Source organism: Homalodisca vitripennis, chromosome 4 (genome assembly GCF_021130785.1).
Source record: "Homalodisca vitripennis isolate AUS2020 chromosome 4, UT_GWSS_2.1, whole genome shotgun sequence".
NCBI classification, from domain to species: Eukaryota; Metazoa; Arthropoda; class Insecta; order Hemiptera; family Cicadellidae; genus Homalodisca; species Homalodisca vitripennis.
In genome coordinates this window covers 94044777-94064386 of record NC_060210.1, presented here as the reverse complement: position 1 = coordinate 94064386, position 19610 = coordinate 94044777, and the positions used below count along the sequence as shown (strand labels likewise).

The 19610-nt window shown below is 32.6% G+C and overlaps 1 protein-coding gene across 3 annotated transcripts in view; it reads right to left on the bottom strand.

Moving 5' to 3' along the window:
• LOC124359783 (protein Skeletor, isoforms B/C) overlaps positions 1-19610 on the bottom strand; it is a 176038-nt gene that overhangs the window by 12839 nt on the left and 143589 nt on the right. For 2 of the 3 annotated variants that reach the window (XR_006922187.1, XM_046812808.1), the window contains exons 5-8: positions 11458-11696; positions 5736-5916; positions 4618-4638; positions 3647-3831 (exon numbers count right to left, since the gene is read on the bottom strand). Coding sequence is in view for 1 of the 3 variants with exons in the window: in XM_046812808.1 (XP_046668764.1) it covers positions 3647-3831; positions 4618-4638; positions 5736-5916; positions 11458-11696 (626 nt within the window). In the remaining 2 variants the exon portion in view is untranslated. The remainder of the gene's footprint in view (positions 1-3646; positions 3832-4617; positions 4639-5735; positions 5917-11457; positions 11697-19610) is intronic. The other variant, XR_006922188.1, reaches the window with a different exon arrangement.

Sequence of the window (19610 nt, the reverse complement as noted above, 5' to 3'; positions counted from 1 at the left end):
AAAATGGAATTAGTCATATACCATGCATAAGGTACCCATTTTAATGTGTTCATAATTAAGAGAACCAGAGGTTAAGAAAAATTGTGAGTAATTCTCATTTCAGGTTTTCCACTTCTATTTCAAATAAAATATATTTCCAGTGCAAAATTGGAGCTCTATATTTTTGCATTGGAAGTATATTTCATTTGAACTAGAAGTGGAAAACCTGAAATAAGAATAATATAAGAAATATATATATATATATATATATATATATATATATATATATATATATATATATATATACACAATTTTGTAATGAGGTTGAATTAAAAACAGTACAGTTTTCTAAAGTATATTGATATGGATATTGTTATTGAAAATTATAAACTAAAATCATCAACAATATGAACACATTTCAATTTTATGACAGTTGTCATTAATTTGTAATGATGATACAAGATACACTGAAGTACTTGCTTTCTAATTAATTCATGATCACAAGACTATATTGTCTACTCTGTCCAATCTAGGAATTATATCAGTATTTGTATACCTGATCAGTATTGTATACCTCATCAGTGAGAAATGGATGCGATGTACCCTCGACAATTTTCTGTCATAAAAATTGCATTTGGTATCTTGTGTATTGATTTGGGATTCCAATTCCTTTAGCTACTGTAAATATGCCTTCTCACAATGCCTATGGAAACAAAACTCAATACCTTACATGTACACATTCCTAATTTTGTTCATTAAGTAAAGTCCATAGTAAATGAATTGGTTTGCCTTGGCACTAAAATAGGATTTATAACAGTCTTTAAAATAAATGTATAGAGAAAGTAAAATAGTAACTTTGTCTTTTATATCTAATACTTATTACTTGGATAAAAATATACAGCCAAGAGTACATTAACAATAGCACTATTTAGTGTTTGTTTTATTGAGGCGGAATTGGTATATTAGTTCAAAGACACAGTCCAGCGAACTTTCATCTAGCACAGTTCTTGCCTACTGCTTCGAAGGGAGTTTTAGGAATCAAATTCTGACCATCTTATGTTTCAGGACAATTTATAAGGTAGATAAATACTTACCTAATTGCTGAATTATAAAAACAGCATGAAAAGTGATGGTTAATCCTTAGAGAATTTACAAGCTATAAATATATACAAATTGAAAACAGTGGTTAAATTAATTAAACATATTGTTGTGCTGTCATAAAACAATGTTTACACAGAATTGTTGATTACTTATGACAGACTTTTTAAATTAATATTTCACAATTTTAGAGACCAAGATGTGATATTTTGCTACTTTAAAGACCAGTGGGGTGTAGTCAGGAGAGATTTTCGAAATAAGAATAGGCCTATATTTATACTAGGGATCGTAAGAATGTTCATGTTAAATGTCGGTACATGTTGAATAGTTTACGTGTGAAAGAAAAACAAACAAATTTTTGAATTTATAAATATTATGAGGATTAGTACTGTAAATATTGAATGTCAAAATTATTATGACTTCGTATAAACCTTTTATTGTCACAGCTAACAGAAACCAATAGTTTTTTCCTTGCCTTTTAGATAGACTGAAATAAATAATATAAGTCATAAGTCATATATTTGGCCATTAAATACATATTTGTACAATAGGCTACGTCATACAGATACATACAAATAAAAGCAATTAACATATACAGATAAAACTACCTACAGACTAACTTTGGAAGACTAGACTAGATATATCACTTTTAAAGAACTAATCAATTTTGTAAAAAGGATTGTTCAACAGCCAATTGTATAAAATATTCCTAAAACTATTGAAGCTACTATAATGAGCAGAAATGTGTAGTCTATTAAATAGTCTTATGCTAACAATTTCATAAGAGAATTTAGTTTTACTTAACCTAGCAAAAGGTACATGAATTTGGTGAGAATTTCTAGTAGCATAAGAGTGAACATGCTCATTGAGGACATAATTATTAACATTATTTTTTGCAAAAAGTAGACAGGATAAAATGTATAGATTTACAACAGTTAGTATTTTACTGCAAATAACGAAGGGTCTACAGTGCTCAAGACAATGGGCGTTGTTGAGAATTCTGACTGCTTTCTTTTGAATAATCAATACTTCATTTATACTCCTACAGTTACCCCATAATAATAGTCCATATGTAATTACACCTTGAAAAAGGGCAAAGTAAACCATTCTAAGATAGTGTTTGTCTACACAGTGCCTCAAATGGTACAAGAGATATATGACCCTGCTCAATCTTTTACATACGTTATTTATATGAGAATTCCAGGTCAACTTTGAATCCAGAGTGATACCTAATAAATTAACCACATTATCATTACAATCAGCTTGAAGTCTTAAGGAGAAAACCATATTTTGAGTTTTTTTCTAAATTCAACAACAGAACATTTGATTTATACCATTCATCTGCTTCATCAATCATACATCTTAGTTTAAGCTCCCTTTCATTCTGATTATTTACTGTTGTAAAAAAAGTGACATCATCAGCAAACATTACTGATTTATAACTCACATTGTACTCAAGATCGTTAACCATAATTAGAAATAAAGTAGGGCCCAGAACTGATCCCTGTGGCACGCCAAACTTTACCTCAGAAGATTTGGAAAGATTGCCATTAGTAAAAATGTTTTGTTGCCGATAACTGAGGTAGGATTTAAACAAAGAATTTTGAATGCCTGTTACACCATAGTATTTAAGTTTTCTCAACAGGATGTCGTGATCGACACAGTCGAAGGCCTTGGAGAGGTCGCATAGAACTGCGCAGGCATATAATATGGAAATATGATGCATACGAGTATGGTGATACCTATCCTAAAGCATCTTATAATGGGACAACTCACAACTTAGTAAAATTTTACTTTTTGGGATGCAAAGTTATTGTTTGTTTTAAACAAAGCACTCTATAACATAACATAAAGTAATATAAGAGTTTTGGTAGAAAGTTTTTGCTATGTCTTCTTGACATAGCAAACTTAAAATCACATAAATAATGGTATATTTTGTGCTTTTCAGGTACTTTTCCAACTACAGATAATTCAATTAAAAGTGATTGGCAATAAAATTGAAGTCCTCACTTCACAATTTTGTAAAATTTCTTGCAGGTTTTACCAATGTTTGAACAAGTGTATTATGGAATTAATTTATACTACTCTGACAATATAACTGTCCAATTATATGAAATGTATTTGTATTTAATAAAGAAAGTACACATATTCACCAAAACTTATAGTTAAAGAAAAGACCAGAATTGACAATATTTTCATTGTGGTATAAGCTTTTGATCACCCCAAAAAGTTGGAAACATATAAAAAACTCATAACTAAAACTTTTGCAATGTAGAACTTTTTATCAGATTTACTCCAACTCTAGTTAGTGTGCTTCTTGGCTCCGAGTTAAATGATATTAAAGATTATGTTTAGCTCAGGATCAAGAAAGAGTTCCTGTAAGTAGCATAATGGACATCATTCAAGATAAAACCTCCTTCTGTTAATACAATCAAACTTTAAATACTATAGAAATATAAGAAGAGAACATTTCACAATAAGGAATAATCATGTGTCAGTTACTTCTAACACTTAATAAATTATGGCATTCTTATTATTTTGTTAGTTCCAGTTACAGTGAAAGACTCACCTTCCATACTCTCCACTGATGCCAAAGGACAGATACTGGTCCTCTCTTATCCTACCAGCCAGTTGGATCTCGATGTAGTCTCCTTGCTTCTCCCACATGACCTGAAGCCGTTCATCCAGCATCTCCCGACAGTTAGTGTATGCCGGCACTCCCTCCGTCGTTGGGCTTGATGCTGTACTGCTCGTCTGTAAGCACAATACAGGTTAAGAAAATATAAACATTGGTGAGCACTTAAAACATGGATTTGAATAATTATACCAGATCAGATCAATATTAATAAAGTTAAAATTTAAATAAAAGTATAAATATCATCAATTCAAACACAATTTAACTAAAATTTAGTTTATTACACAGACTATTGCAGTTATTATTGATACAGAACAAATTAAATCTGAAAAATAGAATTTGTAAATGATATAAAGGGTAATAATATTTTTACTTTATAAGCTATCCTTTCTTCTTTTCTCTTTTACAAATGTCTTGCAAATTTTAAATTACACTGTTTGAAAAGCTTTATTTGCTTTAAAGCATCAAATACTTCTTCAATCTTATCACCTGATTATTTTTTCAGTATTTGAAGTTGAAACACTGTCTTTACAAGGGTTTAAAACACTGGATTTTCTTTAAAACAAATAACAATTATTTTATTTAAAGAAAATTCGGTGAGACCAAATATTTACAGTTTACAGTTTGAAATGTTACCAAAACCTTACTATGAACTCAACGTTGCCTTCAAGCATACTCTTTGCTATACAATTGTAGGATATATATAATTATGGCACACACACTGAATTAGTAGACAAATGCTTTAATTAGTTTTCACTAAGCTCACTCAGAGATCTGTGCTAATGTACTCTATTGTCTAGCTTTTCAAGTGAACATGGGATTTATCTTTAGTTAGGTACTAATGTAATGTAATAAGTTTGTGTATTACTAAATAGATTTAAATTAATAACCTTGTAATAACTTACCGGATTGTACCACCATGGCGGCTGTTCCATCAGTTAAACAAAACAGCATTACTTTCAAGAAGGAAATACTAATTTTCACTATCTTATTGAATATTGTTAGTTAATTACCTTTAAAAAGGATATATTGTGTTATTTACAAAGGAAATAAAAGTATGTTTTTGTATGTGATATGATTACTGACTGATATCCTTTGTCATCACGAAAAGTCACCTGAATTTGTGTAACAATCATTAGAAATAATAATAACAAAATTCAAATCGGTGCTCAAAATTATAAACTGTGCATTAATATAATTTCAACTCTCAGCTAAGATTTCAAGGTAGTTTACTGCATGGCTGATCAATAAATTAATTAACAGATCACACTAAATAAGTTAATATTTTATATATCTGTAATAATTTATTTCAGTTTACTATATTTTTTGTGAATCAATTCAAATTAAATACATAAATCGTACCTATTTATTTTGCATAAAAATTAAATAAATTATTGATTTTTAATGTTTTAATGTTTTTCATATAGATAAAATATTGTGAAGATACAACCTCCAGGAAAATAATTACAAGAAATGTTTGAGTACCTATTTATTAACTTGTAAACACATCTATGAAGTTACAAAAGTACAAAAATAACTAACTGAAACAAAATATAAAACAACAACTATGCCATCAACCAACCATAACAAAATAAAGTTATAACAAAACTAGATGTATATGGTTACACAAAATAATAAACTCATTGAAACGTGTCAAAGACAATAAAACATGTTTTAATTAATTGTCAGGGACATTCTCAATTGTTTAAGGGTTAAAAATAAATACTAACAAAAACACCATAATTACTATTTGTACAACAGTTGGCCATAAATAAAACATAAAACAAGAAACGCTGAAAAGATATGTTAATAATAACAGTAATATAATTTATGGAACTTCATTTTAAGGAACTTAAAAGTATATTTAAACAAATGAAAAATCAAAATTGATGTTTTATAGCTTGAAAAATCAAGATTATTCTTATAACAAAAAATATTAAAAGCCCAAATACTCAAACCAAGAGAAAGGCCTTTGAGGTTTCTTTTTTGGAGGTTTTCTTGTTGGTTTAGGTTTGTAACTCACAGTGATCTTGGTCTGGCCGAGAGCAGGAGGAACATCCAGGTCCTTTGGGATGTTGACATGGCCGAAGTTGTGCCGATACTGGACACACCAGACTGCTAGCCAGTCAATGTCGTATACTGTCAGGTTTCCTGGCAGCTGTATCTCAATGTCTTCTCCCTGGTAGCCCCTCAGTGGTTCCAGGCTGCACAAATGATAAACTTTCATTATACCTTAAGCATTAACTAGTTTTTTCAACCAATAGTTCATTCATTATACATAAACCGCCTCTTAATGTTCAAAATAAAATAAAAAGCGTGAAGGTGGGTATGTTATAGTTTTTAAAGTTGGATTACAATTTTTTTCTCTTTTCTCAAAATGGACAGGAATAAGTGGTGGAACAACTTCGACATTTTTAAATGGCATCCCATATATCATAGGTATATTATGACCCTATACTGTGTATAGCAAAACCCAATGTGTCACTTAAATCTGGGTAAACCAATGCGGCACACCAACCACAATGTCAAGATATTGGGGTAGAAAGGAGTGGTCAATAGGCCTATCTTACTATGGATTATGACGGAGATGGTGGAGTTTCCTTAATGTTAAAGGCTTTTACAGCCTAAACATCAGTGAGAACAATGTTATTGCATTGAAGAAAGACACATAAGGAACTAGAATATGTAGAAAAATGAAGTTGCCAGTCTTTTTTGTAAGATAGCACTCTAGAAACATTACAGTTAAATGTGTTACCACAAGATACAAAGAATTAAATTAAACACTTTTTTACAAGAGATCACTAAACCATGTACTGAGATTCTTTTAAACAGGTACTGGTGTTAGTTTGCATAATATTAAGCATTGCATATCTAGTCCATGTTCAACTTAGAAAATTGCAAACAAATGCTCTGAATCATACCTACCTGTATAACAAATTAACATTATTTTCATAACAAAATATCTTAAGCTCCAACCTGACTAAAATCTGTGAAATCGCATCTTCAATTTTCATTACATATCTCAAGAGGACTACATAGTTTTGTTGGCGTTCAAGATCTAAATAAAATCAAGTAATAAGCACTATTTTTTCAGTTTTCTTCTTCACATTGAGTTTTAATGCTGATCTTAGGTACAATTACATAAATAATTATCAAAATTAAGATTACTGCATTTGTTTCATCTTAGTAAAGATATTACTTTTGTTACTCGTAATTATCATATAACCTCTGCTCAACCTCATATGATGCCACTGCAACCCAAGACATGGTCTACTGTCATGCCACAATGTCATCTGCTAAATCACCCAAGGATTATGATTAATATAAATATGGATTAAATAAAAATCCATAACTAATGTACAGTATTTATTTATTTCTCTGTGATTTCTATGTATTATTTGTCTTTAAAATAAAAAAATTCTTCCCTCCACAAGACATGGACCTGCATAACAAAGAGATAAAGATTAAATATTACTTTAATGCTTTTGCAGCTTTCTCTGATAAAATAAAATATTGTAATTTTAAAGAAAGTTAAAATTCAAGAAATATAATTTGTAACTCTCCATGATATATATAAAGACACTTAAAGTTTTATAGAAGCGATTTCTTTGAAGTATTCTCATACATTTATTCATATTTTTTGTATATTTTAGCAATGCTTCTTGTCATTAGTCCCCTGAATATTTTCTGAATAGAATTCTAGGAATAGTTTTATTTCAAAGGTTTAAAGAAAAACCTGTATTTCACAAAGTTTTATGAAGAATATAAATATTTTCCTTTCATACTGGCTTTGAGACAGCTACAGCAGATGAGATTTTCTTGGAATCTGTTCTTTTAACAAAAGATGTTGAAATGTTCTTTTAAAAACACGGCTTATTTTACATCATTATCTTGAGAAATTAATTCTTTACAAGTTTTGTTAAAGAATTTTACGTGTTTTTTACACATTTAACAAAGTTAATCTACTTGAAACCTAAATGAAACTTGTTTTTGGACACCGAATTTTGCATATTTCTTCAGATATCTTAAAAATTACTGCAGCTAGAGGTCTGGTACCAATTTTATTCAATTTTTCAGTTCAACTTGCATAATATACATTAAATTTTACGTCCTGGGTATCACCCAAAATAATTTAATAGGGCTCCCTTTTAACGGTGGCACTGAAATCTGGGCGAAATCTTTCACCCTGTATAGCTCGCTAACTAAGCGTTTCTAGACCTATGTGTATATGAACTTTTTTCATTATTTTCACCGTAAGAACAAGTCCTGACAGTTTCTCCGTTTCTTCATGGGACACCCTGTATATAAGAGATATATGACACTATTGGATGTACCTCATTGTACAACTAATGAATAAAGAATTATTGATTGATTGAAACCTGGCTGGCAACACACAATGTACCATTTCTCACCTCAGTTATCATTGCTTTAAAATAAACCTTTCTCAATTAATAAGATGGTCAATTTAATACTAAGAATTTATTATAGAAACAAAAGTGGTTCTTTTTCAGAGTGTTAAACTTTTCACTTATAAAAAAAAACAACAAATTACAATAAGTTATTGAGTTCCTAGACATGTTTTAACATTCTACATCAAAAGCTACAGTTTTAATAGTCAACACAAATGTTTAAAACACTTTATTAGCAATTTTCCCTTTCATTAAAATATAGGATATTGTAATGGAAGTTTATGAAGTTATATAAGTTAATAATCTTTGTCACCACCATTCCTTCATGCTGTAATAATTTAATGTATTTGCAGTTGTTAAGTAGTATTAAGAATGTGTGATTATTTGTGTCTCCAAAACACAGATTTTAAAATATATTTCCATTTTATATTTAAAACTGGTAAAGTATGCTAAATTTTTAGATTTTAACTACAGGTGAAAATTGTATTTACTATAGAATCCCTATTTACTAAAGCTACAGCCTCCATTTATTGAACAGAAGCAGCAAATGTTGTTATGCTGCATAATAAAGTATTGATAAAAAAAACAAAGTTATCTTTGAACCCAACATAGACAAAATAAAGTTATAGTAAAACTAGATGTTTATGTTTACACAAAATAATAAACTCACTGAAACGAGTTAAAGACAATTAAAACATTTTAAAATTAATTGTCAGTGACATTCTCAATTGTTTAAGGGTTAAAAATAAATACTAACAAAAACACCAAAATTACTATTTGTACAACAGTTGGCCATAAATAAAACATAAAACAAAAAAAGCTGAAAAGATATTCACAATTGTTTATGGTTTAAAAAAATATTAAAAGATTAAATATCTTTAGTAGGAGTAAAACTTTTCATAATTATTCACTTCTGCTCATTGTGTTTCGGCAGACCTGTTATTTTTCTATAGAGTTTTGTGAGGTCATGATGGATCAGAAATCACTTATACAATTACAATATTATTAACGTATTTCAACCCAACATTTACTTTGATATTTCAGGGGCAGATACCGGTATCCAACTTTATATAAAAATTTATTTTAATATTTCGCTCATCCTGATGTTTACATTTTAATCCTCCCTAGCTTTGTTTAATTTCTCATACAATTAGATAAGAGAAACATGTACTAATAGAACAGAGTATAAAAGACCCACCAGAATGTAATGGGAGTATTACTAATCACAAAATAACTTTGTTTAAATGTGTCACTCTGTTACATGATAAAATGACAAGGTTCAACTCAGTCTGTTTACAAATTTATTTATCCTGCAAGTTTCTCATTGTCATAAATGCTACCCACAAAACCAATCACCTGTGATCCCAAAAAATTAATAGAGGAGAGGACCAAGAGGATGATGAGTGTTTCTATGATATTTCTGTCAAGAGTTATCGCACAGCCTATCAGAGATGGACAGACAATAACATGAATAAAAAGCCCTTTTGGGTCCTTAATAATGTGTTCAATATACAGAATGTCCATAAATTACTCTACCAACCATATGATGAGCTTTAAATACTGCTATTAAATGATGCCGTCAGTTAATACATTTTACTTGGATTAATTAATAAATAAATTAGTAGTTCCTAGAGTTATTCAAACCAGTATTTTACCATATTTTAGTCTCTTTACAACAATGTCTTTGCAAGGATTGTTTAGCATTGGATTGTTTGGACTTAGTGTTTTAAAGTCAACATAGCTACCAATAGCACAGTATGAATTGATTTTGTAAATTTTGACAGCTTTTATATTGGAGCGTAACCTAAGCTGAAAAATACCGTACCCAAGGAAAGTCTGCTTTTTCATTAACTTCAACTTTTGTTAGTTCAGATCAGGTTCTGAACTATGGACACTTCTAAATCTCTGTCAATGGATACTGATTTGAACTGGCTCTTTGAGCGACCTTGTTCGCGAGCGTCCCGTTATCTTTAAACTTACAATTTGTTCTTAGAAGTCATTAACGTCCCATTATCTTTAAACTTACAATTTGTTCTTAGAAGTTATTAACGTTTTAGAATAATGTAGTAGACTATTTTATGGAGAAAAACCGTGTAGAAAAAGTTAGAGTTATGTGGGCATATAACCGAATTTGACCGTTTAACCCCTCTTGTAGTATGGTCACATCTAGCAATTGGAAGAAATTAGTGTATAGTTAGCTTTAAAAACCACTAAATTGACAGGTAATCACAGTTAAATTGGTTTCAAAGGCAAAACTGTATGCACACAAAAATTTTCAAAACGAAAAACGAATCTAAAATTCACTTTCAAATTATAAAATTATAAAAGCTAGGTCACGAAGATGGGTCTTTTATCGTGACCTAGGTAATTTTATCTTGTCATTCATGTTGGTTTTGAAGATTTCTGTTGAGATATGCAGTTCAGCATTGCATTTAATACGTTCCTCCACTCTCCTGTGGAAATTTATAGAAATCAAATGAGTTTAAAATATTATCCTTTTAGAAAAATTAAAAGCTCAATATTTTTCTTGATTATGTCTATATTTTGGTTATCATCAGTCGAATAGTCTTAAGTTACATATTCACGAGTGATGAACCAATTGTAATTTTTTAATTGATCTTGTATTTGGATTTTGAAAAACACAGGTAAATGTGAGTTTGTTGATATTGTTTGTAAAAAACCGCAATTCGGTGAATTAAAATAGGTTTAATATCATGTTGACCTTGATTATTATTCATTAACGCAATTCTTTTCTAGTCTAGTCTTGCAATTTTTGGCAAGTTCGTATTTTTAAGTTGCTGAAAAACTGTTAATTTTAATTCTTTAGTAACTGTAAATAATTGCCCCAGGAGGGCCCACTTTTAGTTTGTTTATACCTTCTAGTTGAGCATACACTGTGTAGCAATACCGACCGATGTCTTACTTAAATCTGGGCAACCCTAGTGATGTCCAGGAGCGGCACATCACTAACCGCAAATATCGAGATTCTGGGGTTCAAAGTGTGTCCACAGGTCTAATCTACTGTGGAGGATGTCAGTTGTCGTTGGTTGGGCTCCGTAGGTGTTAAATGTAGTTGCTAGCCTGCACATACGGGCGTGCTACCCCTGTCCGCGTTGACCGGAGAGGCTGGCACAGAGCTTCCGCCCCCTTCTTTCAATGTGACAAGACAGATAATGCCCACACAACTTCCTCATGGATCTCTACAGGAAGCGGCCCCTATCCCCAAACGTTTCCATCCTGATATTCTGTCACTCTGGATGCAGCGCAAATGTTCATTTAGGTGCAGTGAGAGGATTCTGTGCTTCTTTTACTAAGAGAAAAACTGCAAAACCTCACCTTCCCATCTCGTTAGCCACTTTGATGCCTAGTGGGGTAGGTTCCGTGCCGTTTCCGACCCAGAAGTAGGCGTCAGGGCCAGCACCATCATAGTGGAGGTTGGGGATATAGAAGGTCTTGGCGTCAAGCACCGTGATGTTGCCTGATCGCAATCCATGAGCCAGCCTTCGGAACTCTGGAAGCACTCTAGCCTTGGGTACTTCCAGGTTGGAAGGGATAAATACATCTCCGAAATTAACCTGGAACACAAGAAAAAGAGAATTACAGATGTAGAAGGTCAGACTGTAACCCAAAATCCTGCCTTCGGAACCGTGGAGTCCAAAGATTAATCGAGTGGTTTAAACTAGATAAATTACATTGTGGTACGAATACATGTACGTAAATTATGCGAAATCTATGTTTCACATGTCATTCTAAATACAAAAGGGGACATTTTCAAGCCATATTTTCTTTAACTCATTTGAAAACCATAGTATGAACGTCAGTGGCGCAACCAGAACTTTCTTCGGGGGGGGGGGGGGGGGGGGGGGTCGAGATGTCCGAAACCATGGTGTGTCGGGAGCATGGAAAGCCCCGATGTCATAAAAGGGGTTTTGGCTCTCCCGAGAAAATTTTGAAATTTTAGGTTCCAGAATAGTTATTTTATAGTATTTTTGAACTCATAAAACGAGGGCAAAGATCAGGCCAGAGTGTATAGTTTACAGTAAAACCACTTTACCACTTTAGAAATAGTAAGAATTAACCTCACTTTCGTAGTTGCTGCGTGACGCTACAATTCAAATATTTAATGTTTTGAACAAAATTGTATTATTATATGTGTAGTGCCGTGTATTTTGAACATTAAAGTACTTATAAAGGCTGACTTTATATATTTTATTATAACTGATTTCAAAGGTCCGACATAAATGTTCTTTTCAGCCGGAAAAAGTACTGTTAAGCAATCGATTGTTAACACTTATTTGGTTTATTTCCGTTAACTTCATCAAATTTAAATTTTTATGATATATATAAATAGAACGTCGAGAATCTTGGCCCGACTGTCTGAACGCTGAGCACTGCGCGGCTTATCACGCTGTGATAGGATGAAGCAGGGTGCGCATCGCATCGCTTATCTGTTCCCAAATAGATTACATGTAGAAACACATGTTGGGGTATATTTTTGTTTTAAAATGGTGTATTTACTAGTGTTAAATTGTTATTGTTATCATTATTAGTTATAAAAAGTAATTTAATTGTAGAGTTTTTCCTGCGATAACATGGTAGGAGTATTGCACTGTATTACGATACAGAGCCATATGACAGTACAGTATTTGAAAAAGTGTATTATTAATGCTTGTTTTTCAGAATCCCGCACGTGTCGTGTGAGGCACATGGGATTATGTGAAGTAAAAAAAACTGTTAATAAATAAACGTATTTGAACTGTTAACTACATTGTTAAAGGTTGGTCTTTTATATCACACGACCTCATTTTTGAAGCGATTTTCTTTGAAATACATTTATATGAAAGTAGCTTCTCTTATCTGAATTAATGAAATTATTTATAAAATTAAAGGTTTTACTTGTTCACACTGATGTGAGAGTAGCTTACCTCACCTGAACTTATAAAATTATTAATAAAATTAAAGGTTTTACTTGTGATTTACACAACAGAAATGCATAAGGCCGCGAGCAGCGCGAGCTACGATAGCCTCGCGCTAACGGCGACGAACTAACAACATCCCTCGAAATAATATCTATCAGTAAAATATCAGAATGTACTTTCATATCATTGTGTTTGTACAGCAAATAGTTTAAGAATTGCGGTCGTACAACATAAAAGAGCCTAAAAATTCACAATTTATTAGTGATAACAGGCGGTGTTGAATTAACGTGAAAGGTGTTCGTTATTACTGAACACAGGCACGATACTAAGAGTCCACTTAACAACAACGAACATCATTCGCTCTTGTTGCGTTTAAAAATTACTCATACTAGAGTTCTTAAGGAAAAAACAACATGTCAAAACATGTAATTTTTTAAAACTATAGTAGGCTGTAGCTCTTAAACGAGAACGGTGAAAGGAAAATTACCTAGACTAAAAACCTTTTAAAATGTTGTTTTATATAAAAAAAATATCAAGAACCTAAAAGGTGAAGGAAACAGGATATTTCCGGACATTTGCAATCGTTTAGTGATACAAAAAGCAGTAACACTATGTTTCGAGATCTGCAATCTGATCTCTTCTTCAGGTAAATACCTGAAGTTATTTAATAATTTATTATTATTTATTAAAAGTTATTTACCTGAAGAATAGATTAGATTTTAGATCTTGTAGTGTAGTGTTACTGATTTTTCTGTATCTCTAAACGATGACAAATGTTCGAAAATATCCTGTTTCCTTTACAATCTTTCCATCGTCAAAAACAAACTTCAAACAAAGAATCTATGAAGTGTGTCATAAGTAATTTTAAGCTGCCACCTTATTAGGAAATAACACCCAAATTTTGAAATTCTAAATTGTCACTAAAAATTAGGTAAAGTTTTTTAATGAAACTTTTTTTATACGTTTAATCGCTTTTGAGATATAGTGGCAATGGTGGCAGAGTTTAACGGACAGCCTGTATATTAAAAATAATATTGATTTTTCGTAAATATATTGATTAAAATCATGGTTTTTATGACACTTAATTTTGCTTTCAATGTATTACATATCTGGTAGAAATATATATAATATTAATGACAAACGTTAGGTTTATATAAAGACGCGTATAATTATAATGTTATGATTAAAACAATTTTTTTATACCGTGACCTCGTCTCTGTAATAGGATCAAGAAAGTCGAGATGGAATGTTCTAGCAGATGACATATCAATGCAATCGCATTATACAGATATCTATGAACCCAATTTAAACCCAAGTTTCAAATAGCAAACTCGAATACGATAGACAGAACCTTCCCACTCACAGAGCTGGCTGAGTGTCTGAGGGTGTCAATGCCCCCCACAGTTCAGACTAAAGCTTTGACCTTTCAATAAAGAGTTATTTAAACACGCCCACCAAGTAACGTTTATCCTCCCACCTTGGAACAGACCTTCCCTGTCTTTGTTAGCACTTACAAATTGAAATTCATCTGGAAACTCTCCAACTCCAGTAACAATGTTTCATATTTTACATGTATTATTACGTTGGGTAAAACATTAGTAGCCATATTTATTAAGAACGAAGGAATGTTAGTGGAAGGTTTTCCAAATTACCCCCTCTCATTATTATCAGCAATAGTTAGTTATTTAAGAAACGTTCATGGAAGGTCAAAGTTTACGATGGAGAGTAGAGCGAGCAGCACACATTTCTAAATTTTCCCTTCTCATTATTTACAATAGTCAGGTATTTAAATACCCTTCACCGGCTTTATATGACACTGAAGGTCCAGAACAGGACACTGAACGAAGACTGAGCCTACTCTGAATACATAAAAGGTTTAAAAAATTATTGCATCTGTAAAAATTGGTTTCAACATTTATAATTGCTACAATGCCTCTTTTATACTAACGAAAACTTATAAGTCACCTATGATTTAAGTTACAGATTATATTTTTGCATATATATTTTGATTAAAAATAGCTTAAAATAACAACGATTTAAAAATCAAATAAATAAAAAAAATAAACTAAAACGAGAAATTAACTTTATAGAAAAATTCGACTACGAGACACAAATATCTTCTCAATTAATGGTTTAATAGTCCATTTATAGTCCGATGATGAATCAGTTGGAACATTGATAATTATGATATTATATTAAATTGTAGCAGCGAATTTGATTTATTCAACAGAGGTGTATGTTATTTAAATAGTAGAAATGCGTCTACTCACTTACTTTTCATTAGATAAAGTTGCATATTTTTGTATTTTTAGCAAGTTTTTTACACGTACGTACAGTATTCTGCTAATATGAAGCTTAAAATTTAAACCTGGTGAAGATAGAAATTTTATACAGGACGTTTATTTTTATTTCAATGTGACAGTTATTAGGACCTAATAAGACAAACCTTCATTATTTATATGTAGATTTTGATTTGAATTCGAAAATTTAGTTTAAAATCTGAGAATTTACACATTTTAAAATGCCATATATTTTTAGTAATGGGAAAAATGCGCTTTTTCAGTCAACGCTGAGTACCCAACATGTGAGAGTACGCTCTAAAATCGTAACTGTCCATCCATTTCTTCCCACATTAGCCTACTTCAAAAGTGTACTTTATGTGGCCTCACGGGTTCCCACTGCCACCAGGCTGCACAATACCAACGCAGCACTACATATTTCCGTCTCCTTAGTTTTCAACACTCTACCTATACGGGGACACTGATATAAACCTGCAGATTAGACAATCTTCTATATAACTGAGTGCAGCGGAGAGATACCTCTCACACTTTCTTGTTCCGACACTCTGCAAAAGAGGAAAATGTGGTTGTCAGTCTCGTTCTCTAAATTCTTCGGAAGGGAATTCCGAGTTTCGGTCGTGCCAATCTTGGACAGGCAAGTTCAGAAGATGGTGACAACAGTCAGGTTAGTTATGTCCAAGATCATGTCCCTCGTTAACCACTTTCGCCGGTTTCCAATCAAACTGGATGTAGACCAGTCATGACTTTAGCTAGATATTTCCTTTCTCCCACGGTGTGTACTCGTAATTTACAGCTATAAAGCAATAAATCTTCTCATCGTATACATACTTCTTCTCAAAAGCGATCAAAAGCTTAGTCGCTGTGCCAGCGTTCGGGTACTGTGTGTTAGGCACTTGTTATCCCACAACAACTGTTTCTGTACATTTCCGATATCCTGTATATATTTTTGCTGTAGTGCGTCAACCCCCTCACACACATACAGTACACGGACTACATGATGGATCAGCTCCACCGTCGCTAGTGCACTACTAATAAGTTAGCCGAAGAATTTCGTCAGACGGTTCAAAGAAGCAGTGACTCCCGCCGGAATTATTTTATTTTATTTTATTTTCATGCTATAAAACAGGAAATACACCCAATTACATTATAGCAGTACAAACAAATCAAAATGTTAAATAAGTGGTTTGAGTCCAAGTCCCATATCCATTGTATCACTGGAATATTTATAAGCAAAATAACTATAAATACATATTATTCTAAACGTTACATAGGCACTATTATAAATAAATAAACAATAAATAATACACATTCAGATAAATAACAAATACAGTATATGGTAATGACAATATCTGGAAATTAGTTTAATAAATTAATGGAATTTTAATTAATAAATTAATAACAAATCAACATTTAATAAATATAGTTTGAATTTAGGAAATTGTAAAAGGAAAAATATACTATGAAGGACTGGTATACAAAATTAATGAAATGCATTTCTCTTTAAAGATATTTAAACTATCAAAGTGAAGATCAATGTCGGATCCACCCAAAAGCATTGCGTTATAACCCCTCATCATCAGCAACAGAGGAAAAGACGATCGCATCACTGTACGTGAGTGAGGTAAATTAAACAAAAACTTGTTTCTGCTGTTAAAGTTAGGTACGCGATAGCTGAGGGTCCCCAAACAGTACGCGTCATCCACCCGACCCCGGACCAGGCCCCACAGATGTACTTGCTCCAAGACCCGCCTCCTCAGGCTCAGGCTCGTCAACCCAAACATCTCCAACAGCTCATTGTATGGAATTAAATACGTGTAAACATTAAAACACTTGAAATATAAATATCTCAAAAACTTATTTTGCACTCTTTCAAGCATATCATTATAAATTAAATGTGTTGGATTCCATACAATGGCGGCGCTTTCAAGTCTCGATCTGACCAAGGATGTGTACAACACCATAAAAGACCCGATGTTTCTAAAATTCGCACCTTGTCTCATAATAAAGCCCATCATTCTACTCGCAGCATTCACGCAAGTTTCTATATGAGTACTGAACGATAATTCGTTATCAATTGTAACGCCCAAGTCTTTAACTAAATTGACTCTTGTAATTTATTGTCCATTTAAATTGTAGTTGTGTATTATGGAACTATTTGATTATGGAATGTGAGCTTCATGCCAAGCCAAGGACCTTATTGATTCTCAGAATACACAGGACTGAGACTCCTTTGCCTTCGATGCCTTTGCTGTCTTCACAGATCCTGAGAATGGTGTCCATCCTCCACCTCAACAGAAGTACGAGTTAATCCGTTTTCTTCCATCAAATGACCATTCTTTTTATGGCTCAAATGGCAATAGAGAGTTCTTACGATATTAATTGCATTTCATATCCTATTAGAAGACGTTAAACCCTGTATGGCGAGCCTTAATATAGTGAAAGAATGGTTAAAATACAGAAGATTGAAAAATATAGAAGTATGATCAGTAATTATCAATTTACAAGACGTATCCCATCCGTCGCAGTGGTTGTGGTTTAGGAAAACGCTAAAACTATTTGGTTTCCTACTAGTTGGAAGGCTCATAACGTTCAAAACTTTGCTAAAACAATTTTACTTTACTATTTTCAGACAAGAAACTAAAACTGTTTGATGCGGGGTAGGCCGGGCACCTTAAAGACAAAAGATGCAATTTTATTGTTGCTAACGCTATAGTAGATATGATAATATGCGCGCGGACCTTCAAGGTCCAGGTGTATCGTCCGTTGCTATGACAACCAGTTTTGCCAACCTAGGGGTAACCGTCGCCGGGGTAACAGCGGGATTTCACAACTAAGACTGTAGTAAGCCTGATACATTATGCAGAATAGCGTGGCACTTCCCTTTTATCACCCTCCTTTCCCCACTTCCACCCCTCTAGGCTGAATACTACGCGCTACATTAGCAAACAAGTTAGCAGGATCTTTCCCTGAAGCGTTCTAACTTACAGAATACAAATTTCCTCTAGCGGTTTTGGAGAAACCGGAGATTAATAAAGAACGAATGGACTTATTAATGCATAGTTTACACATCGAAATGTTATTACATTTCTCTAATAATATATTTTACAATTCAGTGACTCATAAGTTGGCGTGAAATGACTAAAAGACATTAAATTGTATTTAAGTTAATAAGTTAGTTATAAGTAGTATGTTATTGACTTACATAATAAATTTAAGGCATTTTTGACACACGATGAAGAGGACAGATTCCAATTCTCGAAACGTAGTGTTCTATTTTTGTGACACAAACGGTGGCAGATATTCTATTTGTTTCTAATTTTTTCTATATTCTATAAACTTGTTATTCTATTTTACACATAACTTATACAAGGTTAAAAAAGTCACGCACGGGCTTGATAATTTCCGAACGCTTACGGATATGACGTCAAAAATAAGGCTCAATTATCCCAGTGGAGGCATTCTGGATCGTTAAGACAGAAAAAGGCTCATCATGTGCAGTCGATAGTGAAAGCTATGCTCACTGTGTTCTTCGATTTTAATGGCGTAGTGCGTCATGAATATTCTTGCCGTAAGGTAAAACGGCCAATAAAGAGTACTATCCTACCTCCAAGTTCGTTGGATTGAAGCAATAACAAATGCCCGGATTTTTGGCAAACCAATTCAAGGCTTTTGCACCGTGACAGAGCTGGACTGCTTGACCGTGAATTTTTGGCAGAAAACAGTAATGTAACGATACCTCAGCCTCCATATTCCCCAGACATAGCTCCGTGTGACTTTTATTTCCAAGAATATAGAGAACCTCCAAGGGGACCTTTTTTACAAGCATAGATTAAATTGAAATTATATCGCTGAAAGAGCTACACCTATCCTAAAAATCGGGGTTGAGAAGTGTTTCGCGGATTGGTAGAAGCGCTGGCAAAAGTGCATAAAATCTAATGTAGACTACTTTGAAGGTGACACAACACTAGTCAATACAATATTTTTGTCAAAAAATGAAAATCCCCGTTATACTTATAGAATAAACCTGGTAAGTTCCTCTTTGTCCAAGGAATCACTATTGATTTTGGAGTCAAAAGATCGAAGTTAGTAGTAAAATTTTAATTATAACATTTTTACCAATTATGGAAATGAGAAAATCGCAGAATAAACAAATTTTAAGGAGCTAAGTACCATATGACATAGTAAGACAATTAAGTTACTTGTAAGAGTGGTTGTATCCTTTGTAGTCCTTTGTTAAAGAACTTCACGTCCTGTCGGATCCTCCGATACT